At 42.6% G+C, this 26,242-nt stretch overlaps 1 protein-coding gene across 3 annotated transcripts in view; it reads right to left on the bottom strand.

Annotated features, from left to right (window-relative positions):
- The window catches only part of sec22a (SEC22 homolog A, vesicle trafficking protein), a 30,865-nt gene extending 11,585 nt beyond the window's left edge, over positions 1-19,280 (bottom strand). For 2 of the 3 annotated variants that reach the window (XM_049594070.1, XM_049594071.1), the window contains exons 1-6: positions 19,157-19,280; positions 16,048-16,258; positions 12,926-13,089; positions 11,008-11,187; positions 9,577-9,695; positions 7,334-7,399 (exon numbers count right to left, since the gene is read on the bottom strand). In XM_049594070.1, the coding sequence (XP_049450027.1) occupies positions 7,334-7,399; positions 9,577-9,695; positions 11,008-11,187; positions 12,926-13,089; positions 16,048-16,229 (711 nt within the window). In that variant the 5' untranslated portion in view covers positions 16,230-16,258; positions 19,157-19,280. Of the gene's footprint in view, positions 1-3,044; positions 6,973-7,333; positions 7,400-9,576; positions 9,696-11,007; positions 11,188-12,925; positions 13,090-16,047; positions 16,259-19,156 lie in introns of those variants that run through there. The other variant, XM_049594069.1, reaches the window with a different exon arrangement.
- Positions 19,281-26,242: the final 6,962 nt, after the last annotated feature.

Here is a 26,242-nt window from a genome sequence, read left to right as displayed (position 1 = left end):
TATACACATGCTAAAATGTCTGTTCTGGTTAAACCACATGGATCTTACTCCTCCACAAAAAGCTCTATCTCTGAAGGTTTCTTTCATAATGTAGTCAGACACTTGGGGTGCGTTCACACCTGACCTGTTTGGCTCAGTTTAAACTAACTCAGGTCTGTTTGTGCAGTTAGTACGGTTCGTTTGGGCTGGTGTCAAAGCTGTCAATCAAACCCTGGTGCACACCAAACAACCAAACCAAGGCCGCTCCAAAAGGTGGCTCTGGGTCCGCCTCCAGCTGACTCTGGTGTGGTTCGTTTGTGGCGTGACAAGACGAACTAATCACAGGATTCTATGAAGCAGATCTGTGATTTTAGCAACAGCTGAACCAAAAATAATCCACCTGCTGATCCTGAACCTGTCCGCCATCTCATCACTGATCCTGGAAACTGATTGATGCGTATATCCCATAACCCAGTGGTGCCCAACTGGTGGGGCGACTCATGGGTCCATTCTACTGGACCGTAGGTGGCTCTGAAATGTTTGTAAAAAAACACAATTCATTTTGAAGTACAGTGAATTTCTGGCCTCAGAGCTTTTATTTTGAAGAGCTGTTTCCTGCTGCAGAGTGAGTGACTAACAGACAGATACTTGACAGAGACACACAAGTGTGATGCTAAATGTGTTAAACTGTGACAACCTTGAACTGATGACTGGGGACAAATCTGGACCAGCTGGGGACCACTGCCGTAACCTACTGATGCTGATGCACACATGTAACCATGGTAACACAGATGCAGGTCAGCAAGGGTATTTGCTCTGATTAAAGCTGTTCAAACTGCCATCACTGTATCGACTATGTGTGGACCCACAGTCTGAAGCCCAGAATCATTTCTGTGCATCCCGTGTGAGTGCTGGTCATTATTCACAACATGCAGCTGATCTGCAGTCTGATGTTAACAACGCTGACAGTCAGGTGTTTCTCTGTGAGCTCTCAGAAACAGAAACACTTCAGAAGCTGCTGCACAATCTTCTGTTTGATTTCCACACCTGGGTCCTGATGACGCCAAAACTGTCCAATCAACCAGTCACCTGTCAGTCGGCACAACTTCCTGTTTACTCCTCTTGGTTTGTTTGCAACAAGTCTCTGGTGCGACCACATGAACCAAAGTACAGGTGTGAATGCAGCCTGAGAACACTGTGAGCCTGTCAGTGGCAAAAACAAAGACTTTAAGTGAACAGAAATTGACGATGTTTCGCCCGTGTGGCCCTGTCGCTCAATACTGATCAGTTTTTAAAACACAGTTGTTCCCGTTCATCACTTGGACACAAAAACATGGTAGTTACCCTTTAATGATTGTGACCTTTCTCCAGCACCAACCTGAGACCTGCGTGATCTCTGCCATGAGAGGATTATCACCACTGATGTTCACTTGTAGCTCCCTGACTTCAAACTGTTCAAGTGCTCAGCAATTTACACCTACAGCAGCTATTATTCATTAAAGCCACAGATATTCTGCACAAACACATCCCTGCTCCATTAATCCACAGCTGGAGGAAAAGTGCTGTTCCTTAAAATGAGGCCGTGACAAACAACATATATTATAATCATATTCATAAGTACCTCCTGCCATCAGTGGTGGAAAACAAAGAGTGCTTTCTTGAGTAGTGTTTGAGCTACCTCTGAATCATGAGGCAATCTGTTGCTTGTTGCTGCTCCAGAGAGAAGAAATGAGTTTGGGGGAGGGGAATAAACTAAAGTCAGCATTTTAGCAGCTGAAACTCTGCTGCTCATTTACTGCACGCTGCAGGCTCCAAGGTTAGCTAAATGTTTCCTTTAAATTACAGAGGACGTGGATCTGATATCTCTTTTATTACAGGATGCTTTGAATCTCTTTCATAATTCATTTTTTCCACAATCAGAGCAACACACGCATCAGATCTCATCGCCTTGTTAAGCCCCCAGCAGCGCTGCCATAAAAACACCAACACATGGAAATCATTGTGATGGTAATGTCCCACTTTTCTTTAATGTTCAATCTTCCATAGTTGAGCTCAAAGACAATGAGTCCTGATACCAGAGCAGATGTGTTTCAGGGGGACTGAGGACCAGATCACATCAAGATAAATCTGCATGTCGTCATGTGCAACAGGAAGTGGACAAAATTCACTTCTGGTCTCAGCCCAGTCGCCAGAACAAAATGGTTGGTCTTTACCAACGAGACATCGCTGCATTTTCTGTTGAGATGATGCCAAGAAAAGCAGTTGTTCAGTAATGAGTCATTCCAGTGTTTCCAACGGGGACAGCGCCACAAAAAACACATCGCTGTGTTATCAGCGGGGATACTATCCATAAAGGCACGTGGTTTTTTTTTTTGTTTTTTTTTACCGAGACAGTGTTGTGTTTCTTGCGATTTCATGGCAGGGTGTTGTTACGCAACACACTGCATTCCTTGTCTGGACAGTGCCTTGAAAAGCGGCTGGTTTTTAACCATACAACCCTGGGTTTTCTGTCAGACATCGCTGTGTTTTCTGTCGAGATAACGTCACAAAAAGGGGTTGTGTTTTGCAGAGACATTGCTACATTTTTTGCCGGGACAGTGCCACAAAAAGTGGTTGGTTTTTACCGAGACAGTGCTGCATTTCCTGTTGGTATAGTGCCACCAAAACTGGGTATTTTAAGCCAAACATGATCTTTTTCCAACCATAACCAAGCGCCTCCCGTTCCTTCACCAAATCACAGTGTAGAAACCTAAGTTGTAATGTTACAAAGCCAGCCTTTATTCTGGTGACTGGGCTGAGCCTCAGACATGCTTTAAGTCCATCAGTTCCCATTTCTGATCAAATCTTTTCTTTCCCAGATTTTCATTTGCTGAATCTGACATTAGAAGTAACTGATCAAATGTTTCTGTGCTCTAATCATGAGTGGGGAACTCAAAAGGTGTAATATTACACTCTGGTGTGAAATTAAACAAATTAAAATGTGAAAAGTTTGTACAACAACACACACATTTCTTTTTTTAGCAGTTCATTTCCAAATTTCAAAGAGCCAGAAATGATCACACTCATTTTCCATACTTGGATAAACCAGTAGAAAAGCCTTAGATTTTATTGTTCCTGTTTTACACAACCCACCCACACTCCACATTTACTGTAAGTGCTGAGGAAGAGGAGGATGTGAACACAAACACTCTGAGCCAGTGAAGCTCAGATCAGATCCAGTCCGGTCCCAGCCATATTGTGAAACGAGCCATTAGGTCATGTAGGTGTGGTTCTGCTGTTGGAAGGCAACAGAACATTGGGAGAGCGCGATGATGAATCATAACGAGGCTGAAGTGTTGCAGCGGTCCCCCGACAGATCTGTAGTGCAGATGCCAGATGGACGTGGAGCGGAGCTGTGCAGCTATACTGCCTTTTATTTTCACTTTTTACTTCATCCAGTGAGAGAGAGATTTAAAATAAAAGACGTTCTGGCACAACTGTTGAGTCCTCATGAACAATGAACAATAAAAGCATGACTCAGCCCCATGCTCCAGTTGTTTGCTGTTATTGTTGGGAAAGTGCAGAAAGCCAGGAAATCTTCCCATAATTCTCTGAACAGATCTCACACTGCCTAATAATGATGAATGTGACATCTCCTGACTGAAACCATGTTAAATGTGAACACTGAGCTAATATCCCAAACACAGGCAGAGGGTGAGACGAGTCTCTGCCTCCTTCAGTGGCAGACGCAGCCATGTCTGAGCCCAGGGACTCGCAGGAAGGAAAGCACGCCACAGGCTGCTCAGATGATACGGGCTGCCTCTGGCCTTGACAACACAGCTACGCATCTCTACTGCTGCCAACACAGACCTGTTTATTAACATAGTCACTTGACACTGGCATATGCTGGAGGCTGTGTGGGCAAGGAAGGAGGATTTGAATGCAAACAGACTGGCGTCTAGTTGTCACAACTGCTCCTGGAGACACAAACAGTCGGCCTTTAAAATACAAATCATAAAACAAATTAAAGTAATAAAATCTTTCTAATTTTTCATTGAACAATAAGTAAATAAATAGCAAAATTAACCGTCTATAAAATTACAAATATCTGCAAAATAAAGTCATTTGCTGCTGAAAACACCAGAGACTGAAATGAGAGCTTCGAACACAAACACAAGGCAGCGTTGCATAGTTTTAAAACCACGACTGAAACCAGAGTCCTGCACAAGGTCAGGTTCACACCTGTGCACGTGCAAAAAGTGCATGTGACAGACAGAAGCACACGCAGTTCTAGGTGGATGTGGTGACGTAAATCAGAGCCCTGCATCAGGTCGATGACCTCGCAGGTGACCCACACATAAGGTCAATCATTGGGTCAGATTGCCAACATCTGATGGTAAATAAATAAAAATAAAATACTAATTTAATGTCTTAAGCCTGTCTGGAATATGAGAGCTGCTCCAATCAGGTGCATTGCTAACAGACACGTTAACATGTAAGCTGTGGAGATGTGCTGCTCAGTTTGAGAATCAGCAACGGTTTGTTTTTCCTGAACTACCTTTGTTTCAAAATATATGATCTTAGTTTCACATGTATGAAACATGCTGCCTGACTGAATTATTCAAACAGGTTATGGATTTGAAGTTTGGGGTTGACGGCGAATCGTGTGTTGGTGTTTCATGACACTGACACAGCTGTACGCTGTTTAACATGTGTTTAGCCTTCATGGGCTGTAGACTGAGCTCAAGGAAATAAAAGTGCTGGATATGACCAACCACAAATATGTCTCTCTACCTTGAGCATAACAAGCTTTCATGAAAAGTCTGGTCAAATTCTTAAAGGCAGCACACACTGTATCTCATGCACATTGCGATGTGAGACTGGGAGGTTGTGTATTTGTAAAACTAAAGCGCTTCAAACAAAGGCTACATCCACACCTATATATTTTCATTTTGAAATGCCATCTTAAAATGAAGTCAATCTCCATACACACAGGCTTTTGAGCACCGTTTCAGGGAATAATCTGTCTCTACTGACACCCCTAACAACGCGCATCACATGACCAGTCACACAGGTGGGGAGCAGACGGTCTACTCTTGGTTTGCTGTCACTGAGAGTAACATGAGCATACGGTGGTCAAGGCGGCGGGAAATGTTGATTGTGAGTCACTGCAAAGCAAATATGGCGGCACATGAAACCATGGAGGAAACCATGGCATGAGAGGAGTACGTACACAAGAAGGATGACATCACAGAAAGTATGTAGGCCTGGGAAGCTCCCCAAAAACTAAGTATGGCATAGTTTAGCAGGACGCAGCAGTGCACGCTTTAACAGGGGTCAGAAGTGTCTTCAAAAGATTTAGAGGTTCAAATACGGCAGAGTAGTTTGGATACTAGAGGTGAGGAAAATCAATTCTCAGGTGCATCACGATGTGGACGATTCATTATCAATTCAAAAATCAATAATCTTAATGTTTTTTTAATAACTTGATGTTGACGGAATGAAAGAGGCAGAAATCAACCACGAGAGCAGGGCAGCACCCGCACAGTCTACAGTGCAGCACACGCTGGAGTTAACCTGTGATTCATCCTCACAGACGGCAGCAGTGTCAAGCTTGTTTTAATGTCTAAATACATCTGCAAGTGTTTTGTGAGTATTTTCTACGCCATCACCCAGAGACGATCAGCAGTAACAGAAACAAGTGAGACCGACTGACCAACACTCACTGCAGCATTAACCAACTTCAACCACAATAACTCTGCTCAGTCTGTTTCACCTCAGAAACCCTGCACCTGGTGCACTCAGCGTCTTGGCTCCTCCCAGAGGGAACATTCAGCAGAGAGGCTCCTCCCACTGATGAGGACATAATGTTAACAGAACAGTGGATCACTCCACCTCCCCGTCATTTTGTTATTCACATACAGGCAGACTGTAAGGTGCGTTCAAATTAATTAATTAATACAGTTCACGTGTTAAAATAAAAAGGCTACGAACCATTTACTGTTCAACAGTACGTAGTGACTTCACACTATTTCCAGTGAACATTACAGGACGTATTCACTGGACACTGAGCTGATATAAATATCCCACTAAAGTTTAGTTTGTGTAACAGCAGATGGAAACAATCTGACTGGTTTAAAGCTCAGGAATGGAAACATCTCGGCTGTCACACTGACTGCAAGTAAATTCATCTGTTAATTTCATTATGGATCACTACAGATAAAGTATGATATGTTTTAAAAGCAGCAAGCAGTCACACAGTGAGAAAAATTAATTATGTATAGAAATCAAACATGATTGAATCCTGAGGTGCATGGAGATTACTGCCTCCAGTGGACACCAGGCCTAAACGCAGCAGAAGTTCTTTGTTTTAAGCTCTATTAGTGAGGATGTAGCCTGAGTGTGCAGCCTGGATACATGTTGTATGTAACAGATTCTCAGCTGTGCAGGAGCAGTGAGAACATGGGTTAGTAAAACCAGACATATGCAGGACTCTGACCTGAACTATGGCTGCACTGACAGGAAGTAAAGCAAACATTTTATCAGACAATGGTGGATCGATGCCAACGTTCCAAATGAATCCAGTAAAGTCCATGAATGGTTGAGGCTGCGGCAGAGTTCCCACACTGAGACATGTCCACGGCTGCTGGATGAAGCCAACAGCACCATGTTTTGGTTTCTCTTCCTGAAGCAGGAGGACAGTTTTGCTTGTTTCCACTTTGTCCCCAGTGTTGTCTCTGTCGCTGTATTTCCAGGACGTGTGGGGGACCGTGTGAATGTAGACCCTTTTGTTCTTTGTGTTTAAGGTCTCTGTCAGACATTGTAGTCTGGCGCTTTGCCCAGCGGCTGCCTCAGTCTGATCTGCAGGGTCATGAAGGCCCCCACCGCCACATGGAAGAGGATCTGCCACATGTTCCTCAGTTCATACAGATACATGTTGGACAGACAGATGAGTGCAAACGCCAGGAAAGACTTACTGCTCCTCCACACAGAGAAGTAGGCAAACAGGTAGCACTGAAAGCAGAATGCACAGGAGAATATGAATGCTGCACAGTCTGTGTGTGACTGACATTGACCAGTGACATGTTTTCATCATTAATGTCCTTCACGGGACAACAAGTCTGCTCAGTAAGTAAGAAATCCCGTCTGATAACTTTGTCTCGCCATCACTCTACCAATTTGTGGTGCTCCATTTAGTACCAGGAGCTGCACAAAAGGAGCTGATGAAAATGTTTTAGAGACGGTAGTGGGGTGAAAGGCATTGAGCTTTTGCTAATGTTAGTCTCGCTGACAAGCTGCTGAGCTGTAAAGTGCAGGGCTGTTAGTCAGCCAGTCAGCCGGTGATGGGCTGCTCTTACCGCAGACTATCACTTACCTGATACAGACAGGCCGCTGTGCCGAGGAAGAAGGCAATCACATAATTAAAGTCTTCATCATCGTTCTACAGGCAGGAAGAAAAGGCATTTTTTTCAGAACTAGTCGTCTATGTCTAGACGAGGCATCACAAAACCAATATGACCAGAAAATTAATTACATTTCTTTTTTTCATTTAGCCTCATTTAATTTAATAGAGTTTGATATGACATCAAGGACAGAGTGGGCGGCAGATGGCCGACTGAAAATTCAGGTTAATGACAATTTGGACTTTGTTTTGGTCGTTTCTGTTTGATGATGTTGGGACAGTGAAGTCAGGCGGGCAGGAAACACAGGTAGTGTTAGATCAGACAGGTAAGAGACGGATCATCTGAACCACCATACTCAGAGGTGACACCAAAAGTAGGCTCACAGAATTATTCCCTGACTGCACAAGAACACTGTGCACAGTGCGCACACAGCTACAGAGATACAGGACATTAGAGCTGTCACCAGAATTATGTTTCTGACTTATCATACGACACATGAACACGACCTTCATCATGTTACAGTTGTGTTTACATAAGAATGTCGCCAACATGATGTCAGAATAAACAGTAGGACTTGAGCGCAGCGTTTTTCCCGCCTACTTGTCTGTGAGTCTGATAATAAAACACTTCAAAGACGACGAAGTGCAGCTTCCTGGTAGCCTGCAGCTGCATTTTTGGAGCTGGAGTCCTTAGCTTGCAGACCTCTGACAACAAGCCACAAAGCCTGTAGTTGGTAGTTTTAACCTCCAACAACTTCCTCCTTCACTCTGTAAATCCAGCAGCAAACAGCCAGCACCCAGGCCATCAATACCTGAAGCACAGTGTCCGGATTATAAAGGTAACTGCAGTGTTAATGTAGCTTCACTAAGCTTGTCTATTAGTCACATGAGGCATCACTTGGTTTAGTTTCTGTCGGCCAAATTCTGTATTCGGGCTCTGACGCACCAAGCCGACAGTCGTCTGTCAGTCAGGGTCTGGTATCCTAGTTTTTGTGGTGTATCCTGCACTGTTGGAACTAGTCGGCCCTTTTCAGGTGTTCTTTGGCTGATTCAGCACGTTGGATCTGCAGCAGACCCGGCAGAGTCCAGAAGGTTTTTATTTTTAGCCCTTGAGTTTTGCAGAAAGTTCACGATTGCTTGTGTTGTTGTTCACAAGCTGTAAAAATCCTTTGTTCTGGGTTGTGTTGTTGAAGTGCTAACTGGCTAACTCACATCTTGAATCCGACCGGTTGGTCTTCCTATTTCCCTTTTTGAAAGACGAATACAGACTACTGCTGTATGTCAATTACAGTATAATAATCAGGTTATCTGACTTAAACCAAGGTCCTCACAAAGAGCACAATGTGTGCAAAATTTATGGAAAGACGTAATTTAAATTGTAACAAAAATAAGATAAAACAGAAATATATAATAAATATATTCTCTATGTTGGTCTACAAGAGACTCTTCCTCTTGGTGTACATTCTGTTCTGTATATGTGGTGTTGGTTTAATCAGTTTTCACTTTGTATAGAGAGTTATTTCTTCTCACGCCGTCACAGAACACACGTGTCAGTTGGTCATAGGCTGTGATCTTTGTGCTGTGTTCATGTGCAACTGTTTCGCCAAGACACAATGACATGAGGTGACGTGAGGTGACGATACAGCTGGTCTTTGCTGCCACCAGTTCTTTGGTGTTTCCTTGGTGTGTTTGGGCCTTTCAATCTCAAACTGAGTAATTTTGGGCACTGCCAGTTTATAGACACTGATTTTTTGAAAAATATGTTTAATATATTTTCATATTCCGATGTCTGAGTATTCTTACGAATTAAAAGTTCTTTGCTCTCTGAGAGGGTGAACTTGCATCATTATATCAGCGGCACATGCTGGTCTCAAAATGACAATAATAACTTTTATTGCGATTATTTCTGGACGATTTATTGTCCAAACAAATAGTTATGGTGCGAGGCCGAGTCAGAGAGCTGCTCTGTAAACTGTGACGGTCATAATTCTACAGATTGCTTTCATGTTTCCTGATTAATGAAATAAGTTTTAACTAACCTGGATGTTTGTTTAAAACCTGTCTGATCATGTGACTGCTCGTGTTTCCTGTGCTGCCTGACCTCCTTTTAAGAAATTACCCAGATGTACAGAATTAAGTGAAGTGTGTTACTGTCACCACTGACAAACTGTGACAGTATGACTCAGGTTATATGAAACCTGAGGACACGTCCTCACCTGCAGTATGCTCTCTATAGCGTGGACTCCTCGCAGCAGGTTGAGGCCTCCACAGAGGATACTGAGCACACAGGACACGATGCCTGAGAGAGTCACTGGCTCCAACATCTGTGTGGGAGCTGAAGAGAGAGGAAGGACGTGGTATTACAGACTCAGCAAAATGTTCCTGACAAATGAACTACAGAAACATTACGAAGAACATCTGCTTTCCAAAGGACAAAACACACGCACATTTTCTAAATGTAATTATTTATGAAGACTTTTATTCACAGGATAAAATAATAAATCCATGAATAGCAATGAAGAGCCGAGCAGGCACTGCTTTTAAATCTTGTGACTTCCAGAATACTCTGGCGCAGGAAAAGAAGAGATGCGTCACTATTATCAGATTAGCATACTTCATCCCTCAGGACAAAATGATTTATGTTCTCAGAAAACGGAGACTGACAAGGGCAACCAACAGAAAGGGAGCAAAGCGTGGAGAGCTGCCCTGAAGAGGATGTCAGGGGGAACACAAGCGCTATAAATGACCCGAGGTGGCATCACTTAGCTTGGGGCAGCTGAGGTGTGACGGTGCGTACAAGAGGGCTGTTGTTGTCTGGTGGAGCTGAGGGGTAGCAGGGCGGAGCCACAGAGCAACAGTGGAGCTGTCTGACTATCTGACCAACATACAATATAACCAAAGGATCATTATTTTTCTTTTTGTTTCACAGATTTTATTATGAAAACACCTTGAGCCTGTTCGAACGATCTATAGCTTATGGTCTTAAGAGCATTTAGAGCATCTCCAGCTCCACTTAAGTTAAACGGCGCATAATCTGGACACAAAGTGAGGCACAAGGGGCAAAGAGATTGTATTTAGACCCTTATTGAATCATGTGTGTGTTCTGGGCGTAACATGAATTCAGCCAATCAGAATGTCATCTCCCATTCCCTTTAAGAGTCAGGTCCGCCTGCACCTGGTGCTCTGATATTTACATGGCAGGTGCAGCAGATTGGAGGAGCAAGCAGTTTCCAGCAGACGCACAGCAGGCGCCTGACAAAAATGCACAAATGGGATGAATTCTGGTGCTGTGACGTTACAACAAACATGTGGCTTCTAAAGGCTGGATGTGACCTGGTCACAAACACAACTTGTGTTTTTAGGCAGCGATATGAAGAATGACAGATGCAGCGTTGCATCCAGTTGTGTTCCTTTACTGGTGTTTCTGAGGAAATCACCAGTGACCTTTATATATCATTGTGTTACAGAGACCAGTGCTCCCAGTGCTGACAGCACCAGATTAGATGAGATGAAACTTTATTGATTGTAGTTAGCATGACAATACAAACCTCTTTTATACTCAGGTGAGGTTCGTGTGTGTGTGTGTGTGTGTGTGTGTGTGTGTGTGTGTGTGTGTGTGTGTGTGCGCGCGGCAGCTCATGTCCTACCAATGCCTTTGTATTTAGAGGGCGTGTGCACTGAGAATCCATTGATAGCCCGCAGGTCCTCAGGGGAGAGCTGGTAGGGCGGTCGCAGCTTGATCTCTGTCTGCATGTCAGCCAGGTTGATCTTTGTGGACAGGGAACGTGGGCTGTTGTAGCGCTGTTTGGTCTTCTGGATGAAGGTGTCTGATGGATGAAAGTCAGCACAACAACACGATGGTTAAAACACAGCGAGCCAAACAAGGAGACAAACACATCATTTGTAAGTACGAGGCCGACCTGCTCTCAGGCTTAAAGCAAGATTTATGTCTTTGAGTTAGTGGATTATCTCTGACATGATTCAGTTTCTATCAACACTGATTTATTGTTTTAATCATTTACGAAGTTCAGATGCAAAACATTCTCTGGTTTCACAGTTTAAAGTCTAACGATCTGTTTCTGCTTTTATATCATTTTAAACAGAATATCTTTGGGTGTTGGATCATAGAAGACATCTGCACATGCCCACTGGGCCGTTAAGATGCTGCAGTGGACATTTCACACACTGGACAATTAATAAAACAGATGAATATAAAATGGCAGCATTAATGCAGCTCTGCTGAGAAGTCATTTTGTGATGAAATACTGTTAATTATTTTTGGCGCAACCACTTTTAGGAATCTTTTTTTCAACCTTATTTCATACATTTCCCAGAATACTCTTTGATGAGGCTTGAGACAATACACCTAGTTAAATTTAGGCATTGTTAGAAATTCAAACTCATGTTGGATGTGATCAACATAAACAAAGAACAGTGATTTTTCCCCTATAACTTGACCAACTTGCCCGGTGTAAACACAATTGTCAATGCTAATGACCTCGTCCTCCAGCCTTCCTAACGTCTCTATGGTTACATGGCGGGATGATGAAAGCGTACAAGATTCTAGACGACTACAACTATTTTGTGTGGCTGGGTTCACGACTAAAGTGACTGCCGTCTTGGTTTTGGCTGAGTGAGTAAATGTGTGTGAGTTTAACTGTCTTTTATATCTAAACAACAGGCTAATGTTACTAGCTAACATTAGCTAACTTCAGCTACTATTTTTTACCTACTAGGGGTCTGTGTGGTGAAACAGCGTTAAAATTCTGGGTCGTGGCTACATGTAAGACCAGGGAGACATCTTAAGGTTTTTTTTAGCATCAGCCTCTGAATTTAAAGAGTTCCTCACCCTTTCATCGTCGTTTACAAACATGCCAGAGTTATCTTTTCTGCTTTGTATCTCTGGTGATAATCAACACAGTACGAGCCGACTGTCAAAGGGTTACAGTATAATCTTATCAGCTTTGTACATGCTCACTTTGTTAATTTAAAAAGAAAATAAGTAAATAAAAAAATTGGTTTGTCATCTTTGTTTCCAATGATGTGCCCATATAATCGTGCATCCCAATTAGTAAGTGCGTCACTTCAGGAATGAACGGGGGCGTCTTCTGCACACAATGTTTTTGTCTACCAGAAATGGTGGTTTTGGAGCAGTGCGGCTCAAACCAGCAGATGGTGGGACGACTTCGATTAGGATCGTTGTCGATGACGAGGGGAAGGAAAACTTTTGCATGTCCAGATCATCACTGGTATCTTTGACCGAGCACTGTCAACAGTCATGATGAGATCTCCAGCAGGGAAACAAGAGCCTGTACACTAACCGAGCTGTGTGTCACAAGGGGAAGCTGTGGAAGACATTTTTGCAATCTCCTGCAGACAAGGATGTTTGGACAGATTTTTTATTTTTGAAACAAAGGGGAAAATATCAGTTTTCTAAAATACCTATAGTTGTGTAGACGGCATTTTATTTTGGATCTGTTCCCTGTATTACTGCAGGGCAATGACATCATAGGTTAATTATGTGACAGTCAGCTGTAATGTGCAGTAAAACGCTGTGGAGCTCACCAAATTCAATAAAGGAGTACGGCCGCACGGCGCTGCTGATGCGTTTGGGGTCATAGGTGATGATAAACTCCTTCTGCAGCTCATCCAGGAAACAGAAAGCCAGGACATTGGGGTAGTTTGCGGTGCACACCATCAGGTATCCAACACCCAGAGCGCTCGTAAAGCTGAAACACACACAAACATTATTGCTTTTCATGCACTGCACTCCTTCCTCTTGACAGAAACCCTGGGAAACTGTAATTAGGACACCAGGCTAAATACAGTGCAGATTATTATGGGGAAAAAAAACGCACAATGGCGTTTGTGATTGTGCTGCTTGCTGCTCTGAACACAGTACAAATACTATTTCAGCACATTTGTGGCTAACAGATTCACAGCCAATTAAACACAATCCCACATTCACATGCACCTCAGCAGACTCTATCTTTTGGCCCTGCAGTGTTAATTGATACACTGAGCACAAATTAAATTCCCCAGACACAAAGACTTGCACATTATCTGAAGAGCTCAGAGCTCTGCTGAGGTGAACGTCGGTTATCACAACATCTAAATTGATGTGGAACATAAATGTCAACAAACAGAGCCGACGTGACGAGAACAGAAACACAGAAATATAGAATATATCTGAAGAATGAGGGTCAATCTGATACCAGCATGTCACCGCATAGCTGCAGCGCCTCAGTAATCAAGTAAATGACTAACGCACAAATATCAGAGGGACGCAGGCCTGATCCCTAATCGCAAAACACTGAGTGATGGTTAATACTGTGGCCTCTAGTTTTACAGTGCCTACAGTGAGTAAGTAAAGTTCATTTATACAGCACCTTTCAACAGCAGGCATCTCCAAGTGTTTCGAAATAAAAGACAGAAGAAACCGAACATTCAAAGGCTCCACGGGGAATGAATTTCAAAATTTAGGAGCCACAACTTCAAAAGGCACAGTCTCCTTTAGTTTTTAGCCCCGAGGGGGGAAGAAGCACCGAGCCCTGATCAGAAGACCTCAGACACTTAGTAGTGATATAGGGCAGTAGTAGCTGAGTGATGCAGGCAGGTGTCTCACCATGCAGCTGCAAAAATGATTACAAGAATCAGTCTATGCAGGAGAAAGATGCAAATACTCTCTGGTCATAAAGCACCAGTTTCTAGAGCACAAGGGCTGTGGCATTTGAGACGAGAAACAGGAAGCACAGTAACAGAATCTTGGTTCATATTTGATCAGCACTGCTTAGATTTACTGGTTGATCCAAGCGGTGACCTCCGAGGCTGAAATGAGGCCAATATGGAAGCATCAAAAACTGCAGTTCCTCTAATGTCCACTAGAGGCTAGTGGCTTAACGTTACGCATATTTAAGGGTGGATCCAACCCTCGCTCCTCCACAGCTCCACCCTCTCGTCCAAATACGGTCATTTCTGGCTCCAAAAAACACAAGACGGTGACGGCCAAACTCAAGGCTTCAAAACGGGAGTCTACAAACCAATGAGTGATGTCACGGAAGCTACGTCCATTATTCATTCAGTCTATAGTTTGATCACAGTTTTTTCAGCCTGTTTTAACAGTACAGGAAGCATTATGGCGCCCACTTCCTTCACAAACTCTCATATTACAGCCAAACAGTGAAGTAAAATATGATTATGAAGACATTTTGGGTCAGAAATAAGAAACACACTGCCAGAATCTTGGTTTTAATTTTGATCAGCACAACCTAGTGTTTTCATTTTGATCTGAGTTTGGTCTGTGTTAGAGACGGCGGGAAAGAGGGGCGGGTTTCTCTCTTGATCCACTTTTATACTCTCTGCGTCAGTGATGGCGGACATACAAAAATGCAGAAGTACGATCTGTAGTTTGAGCAACTGCCCTTTAGCCAACGAACATGCACGGTAAGACGCTAACATGTCACCCAGCGGGTTTGAGCTGAGAGATGAGCAGCGAGATCTGGGCGCTGGTCAGATGAAGTTTACCACACTTCATTGACACACACTACACACACACACACTGTAATGACACAAAGCTGAAAACTGAAAATCCACAAAATGTGCACACGAAACAATTCACTGAAACTAGTTTGTGATTGTAAAGCTGTGTCAGTGTTTGGTTGCACCACAGAGACGTACTGTAATACCCAGTTCAGACCAGATTCATGATGAGACAAGTTAAAATAGACAACTTCTTGCAATGTGCTGTTGTGCAATGTTCTCAAACCCTGCTGGTTCACACCAATGCATGAATATGACAGAATGTAAAGTAGGATGTGTTAAGGTTACTGCAAAGCCTCTGCATCCTGTCAGACACACTGTATATAATATAGTCCCTGTATAACAGAAGATAAACAGGGCTTGAAAGGAGAAATAAGTGAACTTGTGTTCCAGAAATGTCCAAATTAATTCAGCTATAGATGTTACTGATGAGTCATTTCCACACCGAATGATTTGAGGAATCTTCCCCTGCCTTCAGACATGTGTGAGACATAACAACAGCTTCTACAGAGACCAGAGTATCACACAACAGATTAACCTGTGACTTTAAACACTTCCTGCGTCAGCCTGACCTTCACTGTCTCCAGGCCTTCTCTTCTGCAAATGCTTCAGGCTCTCATTGATGAAAGGGACTCTTATCAAGAGCGATTCCGATTGTTGAAAGGTACGGCTGACTCATTGATGATTCGGAGTTTCTTTTGAGTTCATGTTCTCTGTCTTAATAAGACTAATTAGCTCTTAACAAACAGTGCTTGAGAGAGTTTCAAAGCTTTTCCCTGAGCACCAGCGGGGCTTTTAGAAACAGTTTGAAGGCTCAGCCGTCAAATCACTCAAATTAAAAGCATTTTTCCATCAAAGTTGTGTTAGAGGGTCAAGAAGAGAGCAGAAGAACTGTCAGCACAAGACCGTTTCATCTCTCATGGGTGTCAAATCTCTAAAGCTAAATCTCTAGACTGTATTTTATTGAAAACATGTTAAGTGAATCATTTCATAGTCATATAAATACTGCTCTCATCATGTACAAACAGTAAACCACAAATCACTGGGTATCATACTTTGTTTATCACAGCTGTTAGCTGTATTGCATTCATATATAAAGGGCCCCTTAGAAGGACCACAGATTAAGCATATCAAATCAACAGCCTTACTTGACATTGTACGGTCCAGTCTTCAGTGTGCAGCGGTCGGGAAACTGTCCGAGTTTCTTGGAGAGACCCTTGAGGTGCCTCTTGGTTTCCTGAAGCTCTCTGTCCTGCTCGTAATCAGTGGATGCAGACAGAGGCAGGCCATCTCCGACCCGGACCACAGAGGCGAACAACACCATCGACATCTTATAGATCTGGCAATCTCACTGCAGCCCTGCAAACACACACAAGAGAGGGAAGGAAGGTTAATAAAAGTGCAGCAATATTAACTGAGTATCCAACGTTGTTCAATACAGAGCTTTCAGTTCAATCAGCCATCCATTTTGTTGTGTTAAGTCCAGTTCAGGCCAAAGATTTGTGACAAGACGAGTTGAAACAAACGACTGTCAACGCTCTGTTCTATTGGCTGCTGGTTCACAGGAAGTGACCATGATGAGACTGTGTTGAGCTCAGTTGAGTTCAGACTGGCCAGTTCACACCGCTTCATCTCATCGTGACTCTTTGGTCTGAGCTGGACCTTAGTCACTACGAGACTCTGTGAAGTCCAGGGCTGTTCATAACATCACGCCACAGTTTGTTCCACCCTACTGAAGCTGCTCCTTTTTTTGAAACCACCACAGAGTCGCTGATAACTTTACTCTCAGCCATGCTTGTTCTTTCAACATCAGGTTGTGTTGTTCATGTGCTAACTAGCGTCTTGAGTCCATCCTGGCATTCTTTCTGGTTTCACTTCTTGAATGATAAATACAGATGATCACCGCCCGCTGCTGTGGGTTTATTTCCTCTCACGCAGGCACAGAATGCACAGGCATTCAGCCGTCGGCTGTCGTCTCTGTGGTGCACTCAAGTGAAACTTTTTGGCTGAAACACAGGCGACACAACAGTCAGCCTTTGTCACCACTACTTATCTGAAGACAGTCTGATGTGTCTGGGCCTTTAGAGATTCGACAAATGAAACGATGGCTCAGGTACTGTTTATTCTGCTGTATGGATAATGTGAGGAACTGCAGAGCTGCAGTAACTGCTATCTTTCAGTCAAAGTTCAGTCATACAGTTAATTCTCTTTTTAACCAACATCAAATATTCATCAGTTTATAATCTGCATCAATACGTACACAGGCCCTTCATGGTCCCCTGGGATCCTGTAGTGTTTCTTGCTCACACTATCTGCTCATAGTGTGTTTTTCTACAGACGTCCACACACTTTGTGTGTTTTACAATCTTATCAATATCCTGCCTAACTGACATTTCCTCCAGGTCTCTATGAATAAGTGAGTGATCTCATGTGCAGTCAGTGAGAGTCAAACTATCCACAACAACCATCATGTTTAAACCACAGCTACGTCAAAACATGAAGACAAATCTTCTACATGGTGTCACAGCACTTCAACATTTTTAAACACAGTAAGGGGGAACCTGCAGTGGGTTTTATAAGTAAAGAGCTTTAAAGCAATAAGTTCTTAGACACCTTCATACAACAAAGCCTCAGTACGAGGGTACACGAGGGAGTTCTTCCAGAACAAAGCAGAACACCTCAAAAGAGGAGGAAGAATATATCTGAGGTGCTGTTTTCTCCAGAGGGATTCTGGTGTCTGCAGAACAGTGTGTATATTTTTTCTATTGAAGGTATACTATGTAGGAGAAGAAAAAAACAATATGTAGACTCACAGAAAAGTGAGTGTAGCCCTCTCAATCATCAATTATGACCTACTAGAAGTGTGTGGCGATGTAGTTTCCTGCAGAGACCATAACCTCTGCCTGGATTTTACTTTATTCTTATGTTCTGTGCTTGATGTGTTTATGGGCGTGTCCCCCCACAGCCATGAGGTGAGGTCAGGGCTTTATAACAAGGTAGTGAACAGGTGCCACACCATAAGCAGCACACATCCACTCCACTGAGGTCAAGCTGACTGATTCTAGATGGATGGAAACAATTCTTACTGATAACAGGCGACTGCATTACAGTGAAGTGAAGTTCTAACTGTTCTGTTATTTACCTTTATATTTACTTTATTATCTGTTATTATATCCACATTACTGATGATTATTCATCAAAAATCTCACAGTGAAAATATTCTGTAAAAAAGCACCAACAGCCGACAACACTGTCGCCATATCGATATCCAAGTATCTGGTCAAAAACTGGGGGTTATTTGATTATCTCTATATAATCACTCAGTCCTGCTCGTCACTCTACGTCGTACCTTTGTCTATAACGCTCTTGTATGGTTTGTATAGTTTATATTTTTACTTCTGTTCTTATATACCTCTTGTTTATTCCTATTTTTGTGTTCATCTGTGCTTGTGTCTGTCTTCGTGCTGCAACCAAACATTAATTTGACCTTTATGGATCAATAAAGACTTCTCACATCAGACTAACAGAGATGCTGTGATGGTTAACTAGGCATGCATGAGCTTTGGTCCCTGGGACACACACTGATTGTAATGTTGGTGGTCCATGTCCATGTGTCCATGTGTCTATGTGCTCCTGTGAACGATGGTCAGAGCTGGTCGGTGGCTGTCGTGAGGTCGGTGGTGCTAGAACCACGGACAGCTCCACAGACTGTGTGAGGGCCGATCAGGTCACACGAAGGAGCGCTGAGTGTGATTCAGTCACGTCCATCTTTCAGCGCAGACGAGACAGAAACATGAACATTTTACAGCCTCATAGCTGACTCAGCTGTTCAACCTTACCACCTTGGTTAATAACGTTAACGTCAGTAATTAGGCTCCATCACCACCACGGTTTGACAGAGAAGAGACGCTAATGCTAGCTTGCTAACCTGAGGGACATCACTGTTTGCTTTGTTGACATAATATTTCCCCCTAACCACCGGCTCATTAACGAGCTACGTGTGTAGTGCTTCAAAGTGTTTCCTACATAATGAGCTGACAGGAAAAGAAAACTAGCCAGCTAGCTACACAGGACCAGGTTAGCCAGTTAGCCACCATTAGCAGCTAACCAACATTAGCTCGTTCGCCGCATTCCCTTCCAGCTAACGTTAGCAGGCTAGCGAGCTAGCAGCTAGCTACTTTGACAACTCGGGGCAAAGCTACGAGCAACAAACACGTCACATGATTTAAAATCATTAGTGTGGTATTTAATACTCACCAAACGAGTGTAGCATCATGTGAACATGTATGACATGCGGGTATCAATCTGTGCACAGAGCACAGTAGTTAGCTCATCACACACAGCTGTGATGATTCCGTACGTTTACGTGGCTGTAGCGCGGTGCATTGTGGGTAACCTCTCATCAGCGTCACAGGAAACAACAAAGATGCTCTGTTAATTCATATTTGGGTGGAATCAACATATTTATTTATTAATAGTTAAACTGAAGTTATTCACATGAACCTCCCTCTGCTACAGTAAAGAGTCGTTTATTTTATTTATTAATTATTTCTCATTTATCATCGTACAGACCCACAGTACCTTATTGATGTAGCACTCTTAATGTTTTTGCCCCTGTTTCAGTTTGGTGTTACTTCTATATGTTGAGGCAGAGCACACTGAAATCAATAGTTTGAGCTGGGTTCATTCACAATGTCAGGATTTATCATTTTCTGTCAGATATAACAGGTAAAATCAGGTCAGCTGGGTCAGTGGCAGCCAGTTTAGTCTCTTATAAAACATTAGAAAGCTGTTTCTGATTTTATTCAAGTTTAATTTGAAGTGAATAAGCTACGTCTGTCTCTGCACTACTGTTACATTTCTGTTTGCACTATTGTCACACCAGAGACTCTTGTTTCTCGTGTCTCTGCATTCTTTGCATTTTGTCTTTATTTTGTTTTTTATTTTTTCTGTATAGCTTAGTCAGATCTATATTGTATATATTTTCTTTATTTTTAGTTCTAGATTGATGTGTACACAGCGGTGTACAACACAGGTCTGAGAGTAATGTTATTTCAATTGTCCATATGTCCAGTGCATATGTGACATATTGACAAATAAAGTTGACTTGACTTGAGCGTCTTCTATTTACTTGGTTTTTAAACTTTTTTTATCTGTCTTCTTTTGAAACCTGTTGTTGTCATTACTTGTCTGTTTTATTTTTGTGAGGCTCTTTGTTTTTTTAAAAGTGCTCTATAAATAAAGACTATTAATATTATTATTAAAGATTACTAATTGAGACAGGTCTTTATTTGTCTAAATGTGAAGCTGCACCAGGCTGGTAAAAGGGACTGGGTGTTCAGGCTTTTAGTTGAACAGTGTTCCCGAGGGGTATTCCAGAAAGCGGGTTTAGTGAAAACTCAGAGTAAGTTAACCCTGAGATGAGGGAAACTCTGAGTTATCCGTTCCAGAAAGAGCGGAGATTTACCGTCTGTCACAGTCTAAATCCTGCTGGATATTAGTTTGTTACTCAGGACTGTCTGAAGTTACTGAATTTATGCACATCAGTCATTTCTTTGGACATCAGCTTTTGTCTTTACATTCAAATATTACACAGCGAGAATTCACCCTCAGCTCAGAATCAAACCTCTGTCCTTTTTATATTTATTATTTTTATAACACTGTGCACAAGGATCAGACTGTCAGTCTGTCAGAGCAGCTCCCACATGTTTATTGCACATAATGTGTAGGTCTAATTATTTAAATGTTAAAATGGGTATGAAGCTTTAGACACGTAGTATCAGTGACTAATGATCTCTATCAGTGATGTCACTGGTCGCACTGATGGAACATAACTCCTATAGCCTAATATTGGGGATTATATGTTCATATTTCTGAGTGAGCAATGGTGCAGCATTTCACTGTCTTTACATTTACTACATTTGTAGCTGAAATAAAGTCACTGAATGCTGTTGAGTCAAGATACAAATAGATGTGCAGCATTTTCAAATCTACTGTATTTTAACCTCAACGTCTTTTCAGGTGCAAATCACCAAACATATTATTACTGGGTCAGACTGTGAGTTTACAGTCATGTCTTTATGTCTTTGATCTATAGCCTAGCCTATATGTTTGAAATCTTCTGCCTCCTGTGTTTTTCCCCATCAGATTAAACCTGAACAAATATATTATGATATATTATTAATATAATGTAATGTATCTACAGCCTGATACACAGTCAGATTCCACCACTTTATCTTCATTAAGGAAATGTAAGTCTGATAAATGATGAATAAACTTTTTTATTAACTTTATGGTTAACTTATTGACACTTTCCTCGCTCTGACTCAGGCTCTTCTTTTAAAGATAAACGTGCACCGTCTGCTACACATGCATTAATATCTCTACATCCACTGGATTAAAATGGAGGCGCTGTCTTTTATTGACCTGTTGCCATGGTGAATCGTGGAGTCGGAGCTCCATTGATGATGGCTTTTTATTGTCGGCTTAACTCAGAGTGAACATACTCAGAGTTGACTGAACTAACTCAGATCAGCTGTTCTGGAACCGGTAACTCAGAGTTTCCCATCTCAGGGTAAATCAGCTCAGAGTTCAGGGTTAGACTCAGAGTTTGTTGAACCTCCTACCTGGAATACCCCTCTGTTCGGCCTCACCAAAACAATTAGGGTCAGAGATCATTTTTTCACACTAAGACCAAAATCTGGAACGAGATCCCAGACCACATGAGAGCATTAACCTCTGTGACACATTTCAAACATACTTATAAACACACCTGTAACCACTGACTCAGATCTCATGTTGCTCACTCCACTCCCTAATGTGTCTGTGTAGCAGCTTCTGTTTTGTTGTTGTCTCTGTTGATTGTTTGTGTTTTGTACTGTGATGTGTTTTTGTGCTGCTGAACAGAAACCTGCTGAAAACCTGTTTTACCTGCCTTTCCTGTGTAAATAAATAAATGATGTTAAATACAGTTTGTTCTGGAGCTTTCAGTCACACCTCATGGAAACACTGCAGTCACATAGCCAGCACCTTTAAAGGGATAGTGCACCCAAAAATGAAAATTCAGCCATTATCTACTCACACATATGCCGAGGGAGGCTCAGGTGAACACTTCAGGACACTTGGATCACTACGGACGAGCAGTATGGAGATATTTTGTGGTTTCAATGATGTGTTTTTGGACGTTTGAATCTGGGGCGCCGTCAGCCTCCATTAGGTGGAGTTGTGTTGCTACCTCCTCTCCCCTTGGATCTCTGCAAGTGATGTGAGGACTCTAAAACTTCACCTGAGCCTCCCTCGGCATATGGGTGAGTAGATAATGGCTGAATTTACATTTTTGGGTGCACTATCCCTTTAAGCCTTCAGCAAGCAGGACGGCATGAAACATCTACAAACAGGAGTCACAGTGTGGATGGTAGAATAGATCATATACTGTAGATGATAACAAAAATAAAACTCAACAAATGCTATTCACAGTCCAACAAGGTGGGTAAACAGTAACTAATGTGTTACTGTAAATTATTTCTCTCTACCTGAGCTTGACTCTATGATAGACCCCAGGTTTCATCATTCAGATCTTCATCACATTTCGGTCTTCTTGTTATTCTCTCCTCTCTTCTTGCTCCAGCTGAATATTTTCCCACTGACTCCCGGCACCAAATGAGCCCTTCTCCCGAGCATCTGAAGCATCTGAGAGTTTCTTCAATGTTAAAATTAAAATAACATGAAAGATGAATAATGCGTACTCAGAGCCTGCCAAGCATCAGTGCTACACTCAAACTGGAAATAGGCCGCTCACTGGCATCAGCACTTTTTCCTATTTTCATACATTTCCTGTTGGAATGAGGAAGAAAACACAAACTGTGGCCGCAGGAAATAAAAACAATACAGAGACGGTTAGTGGCCTCATCCTTCACACGCAGCCGTGCAATCTCCCCAGAGCCGAGGCAATGTGTCAGCCTGGAGGGGCCTCCTCAGTGCCCCCACGGCCCGTGTGTGTGTGTGTGTGTGTGTGTGTAAGGGAGAGAGAAAAACAGGCACGCAGAGTGAAAGTGGATGACGGATGTCTGCTGCTGCTGACAACTTGATGAATCGCCACAGGTCTCGGCGAGTGTTTAGTGCAGAGAGTGTCAGGTGTGAGGAAGGCGGTGTCGTCATTCGCAGTGACACAGTCTAAACAGAGGTGCAAACACATCAGCATTCAAATGCATCAGCACCAATCCTCTCTTTCCCTGAATGTCATCATTATACAGTCGAACTTTTGCAGCTCAGCACTTCTTGAGAAGTGAGACACATGGAAACACCTGCAGAACACTGTCCTGCTTCACCTGCAGGAAGTTTTTTTAAATAAATAAAATTCATGAAATGTGGTTTTTAAGGACTTCCTGTCTTGGGTGAGAATCAATATAATAATAAGCCTAAAAGTCTGGAGCCTCTGTCGTTGTCCTTGGAGATCGCAATATTCATTATACCTAACAATAAACACAGTGGGACTGACTGAGCATCACAAGGACAGTTGCATTAGGTCTGTTCTCAGGGTGGTGCTCACAAAGGCCACAAGGTCACTAGAATCCAGGGGGGGGCAGTGGGTCTGGATCAGAGTTGATTATAAACAGCTGACAATAAAACATGTAATTAGCTGTGTAGCATTTTACATGTAAATTAAAGTTGTATTGCCTCCAGCTGACTGCTGCTGCCAAACTGCATCCAGTCTTTATCTTAAAGGTTGTTTCCATCAGACACAAACAGTCAGTCTCTGTTCAACATGCTGTATGGATTTCCCCAGCATCAATTTGCAGAAACATCTCTTGGTTTTGGTCGTTAAACATGGAAACTGTTGATTTAAAGGCCTGTTCATTTTCTCCTGATGACTCCAGCTTCAATCAGAGGTAAATGCTTGACATTTTCACGCTACAGTTCTGATGGATTTGCTGAAGTGTAATTCACAGATTTCTGTCAACAATATCATTAAAGACGTGTCGTTCTCCTCCGTGTGGACTAACAGCTTCACTGAGCAGCACACAGACTGAACACGTAGGTCTTTCAGCGAAGGATACAAATCACTTTGATAACTGCCTCGTGAGAAACGAGCTAAAGGAAATCTTTATCTACCCCAGCAGATACTCACAGCTTTATTTATTTCATCGATTTCTGCTGTTTGAACCAATTCGTTCCAGTGTGGCTGTACTGAACAGCAACAATAAATAAATAAATAAATAATAAACAGGATGATGGAGCAAAGTTTTGCAGAGAAAAGATCAGCTCAGCAACAGGAAGTTGATTTTTCAGGATGCATCTGAAGAAGAGCTTTTCTAAAATAAAAACATAAAGATGGCATAAAGAGGTGAGGCAGAGGACGGGCAGGGGGATGAAGGCTGGGTGCACATTGACGTCACAGAGATAAAATCCTCAATGGCTCAAAACACAATTATCCATAAAGGAAAATGGCTTCTGTTAAGGGTACTTGAATCCGACCAGACCTTGACTTTGTATTAACAACCCTGTGCCCTCCATTTCTTATGCTCATTTTGCTCACGTACAAAAGCTTTTCCCTCCCCACCAAGAAAACCCACAAAGACACAATGTGAAGCATGAAAAAGTCCAGCGCCCTCTGAAATCTCCTCTGAAGTGAAATTAGGATTGAGAAGGTATTTTAGCCTGCAGTGCTCGCAGGCATTAATCAGCCGGCGCTGCCTGCATCCAAACAGCTCTTTATCTGACCTGCACGACCCGCAGACTGAAAACACTCAACACAAGAAACTTCAAAGTCAGCTGAGACTTGAGGTGGACGCTGTGAGGACTCCACACAGGTCTCCTTGATCCTGATGGACGTTTACACTGAGGTAACAGAGAAGGTAAAACCTGCTGTTTATGACGCAGTCAGCTGAACTTTAAATATCCTTTGTATCGTGCACTGAGCACGTCATTCTGGACGGCTTTCTTGCTTCAGCAACAACCCAGTTAAGCCTAAAGTTCATCTCTGTCTAGGAATATAATGTCTCATAGGAGATAACATCCCATATGTAGGAGACAGCCTGATATCTCATATGTAGGAGATAAACTTCACACGCTACAGCCTAATGTTAACATCTCCTAAACATGAGATGACATCCTTTATCATCTCGGTTTTAATCTTGATTTTATTTGACTTTAATTCTTATTTAGTTTTTAACAACCAAATGTATATTTAGCTTCTTATCTTATGTCTGAGATAATATCACACATATAGGAGGTAGAAAAAATTAGGTTCTGGCCATATTGCCTGCAAATTATTATTATTATTATTTTTTTTTTAGATTATTTTTTGGGGGCTTTTTTGCCTTTAATGGACAGGACAGATTGAAATAGGTGAGAGAGAGAGAGAGTGGGAGTTGACACGCAACAAAGGGTCGCAAGCCGGAGTCGAACCTGCGACCGCCACAGCGAGGCACAGCCTCTGCACATGGGGCGCCAGCACCACCCACCATGCCACTGACGCCCCTGCAAATATTTTCTCGCCTTCCCTCTGAGGGCTTCTTTACATGGTGCCACCGTGCAGTCAAGTTTAATTTGTCCAGCACTTTGGTTAGTGAGCAAATAGCTGCAAATTAAATGGTTTCCCATCAGCCTCAGCTCTACATGTTCAGTGCTGATGAAGTGTTAGCATGCTATCAGATGAAGGTGATGAAGAATCACCTACTGAAGATTTTGTCTTCAATTTAAGTTTGCATCCTTCAGCTCAGAGCTCTGCTGTGTTGGCACAGAGCAGCTGGTGTGTTTGTGGACTCCAGTCTGATATCAGAGAAATGTGCAGGAAGCAACACTCATACTGAGAATTAACGACTCTGCTCAGACAGATACAGTAGTTATTATCATCTGTATCTTCTGTAATATTCGCCATGCTCGTCAGCTCAGAGTCAGACTTGGAGTTATGACTGCATGTTCTCTGGCATCAGTGAGAGCGGGGTCACTTTTAGGTCCTGAGCCATTCTCCAGTCATTTCTCATAATAAAGCCATCAGTGTCAGATCTGCTGAGTGCTCCATTTGTTTCCCGTCTCAGATGCAGAACTGAGAAAAAACATCAAAATAAACACACACACACACACACACACACACACACACACACAGAAAGTGCTTTCACCAGGACTGTCCATCAATCAGCTCTGTGACCCAACAAGGTCAACTTCTATTTCTGTTATTGTGCCAGCAGCAGCAGCAGCGCAGCTCGGTGTCGCATCATGAAATAACTTTTAACATGTTCTCACGCTCTGGATATTCTTCAGTGACGTGTCACTTCACAGATGATTGTGTTTGTGTCCACAGTGTCTGTGGAGTTTGAACTATGTTTTCCAACTTTCAACACA

Source organism: Epinephelus fuscoguttatus, linkage group LG13 (assembly GCF_011397635.1).
Source record: "Epinephelus fuscoguttatus linkage group LG13, E.fuscoguttatus.final_Chr_v1".
NCBI lineage: Eukaryota > Metazoa > Chordata > Actinopteri > Perciformes > Serranidae > Epinephelus > Epinephelus fuscoguttatus.
The sequence above is the reverse complement of the archived record's forward strand: the minus strand, read 5'-3'. Positions and strand labels throughout refer to the sequence as shown.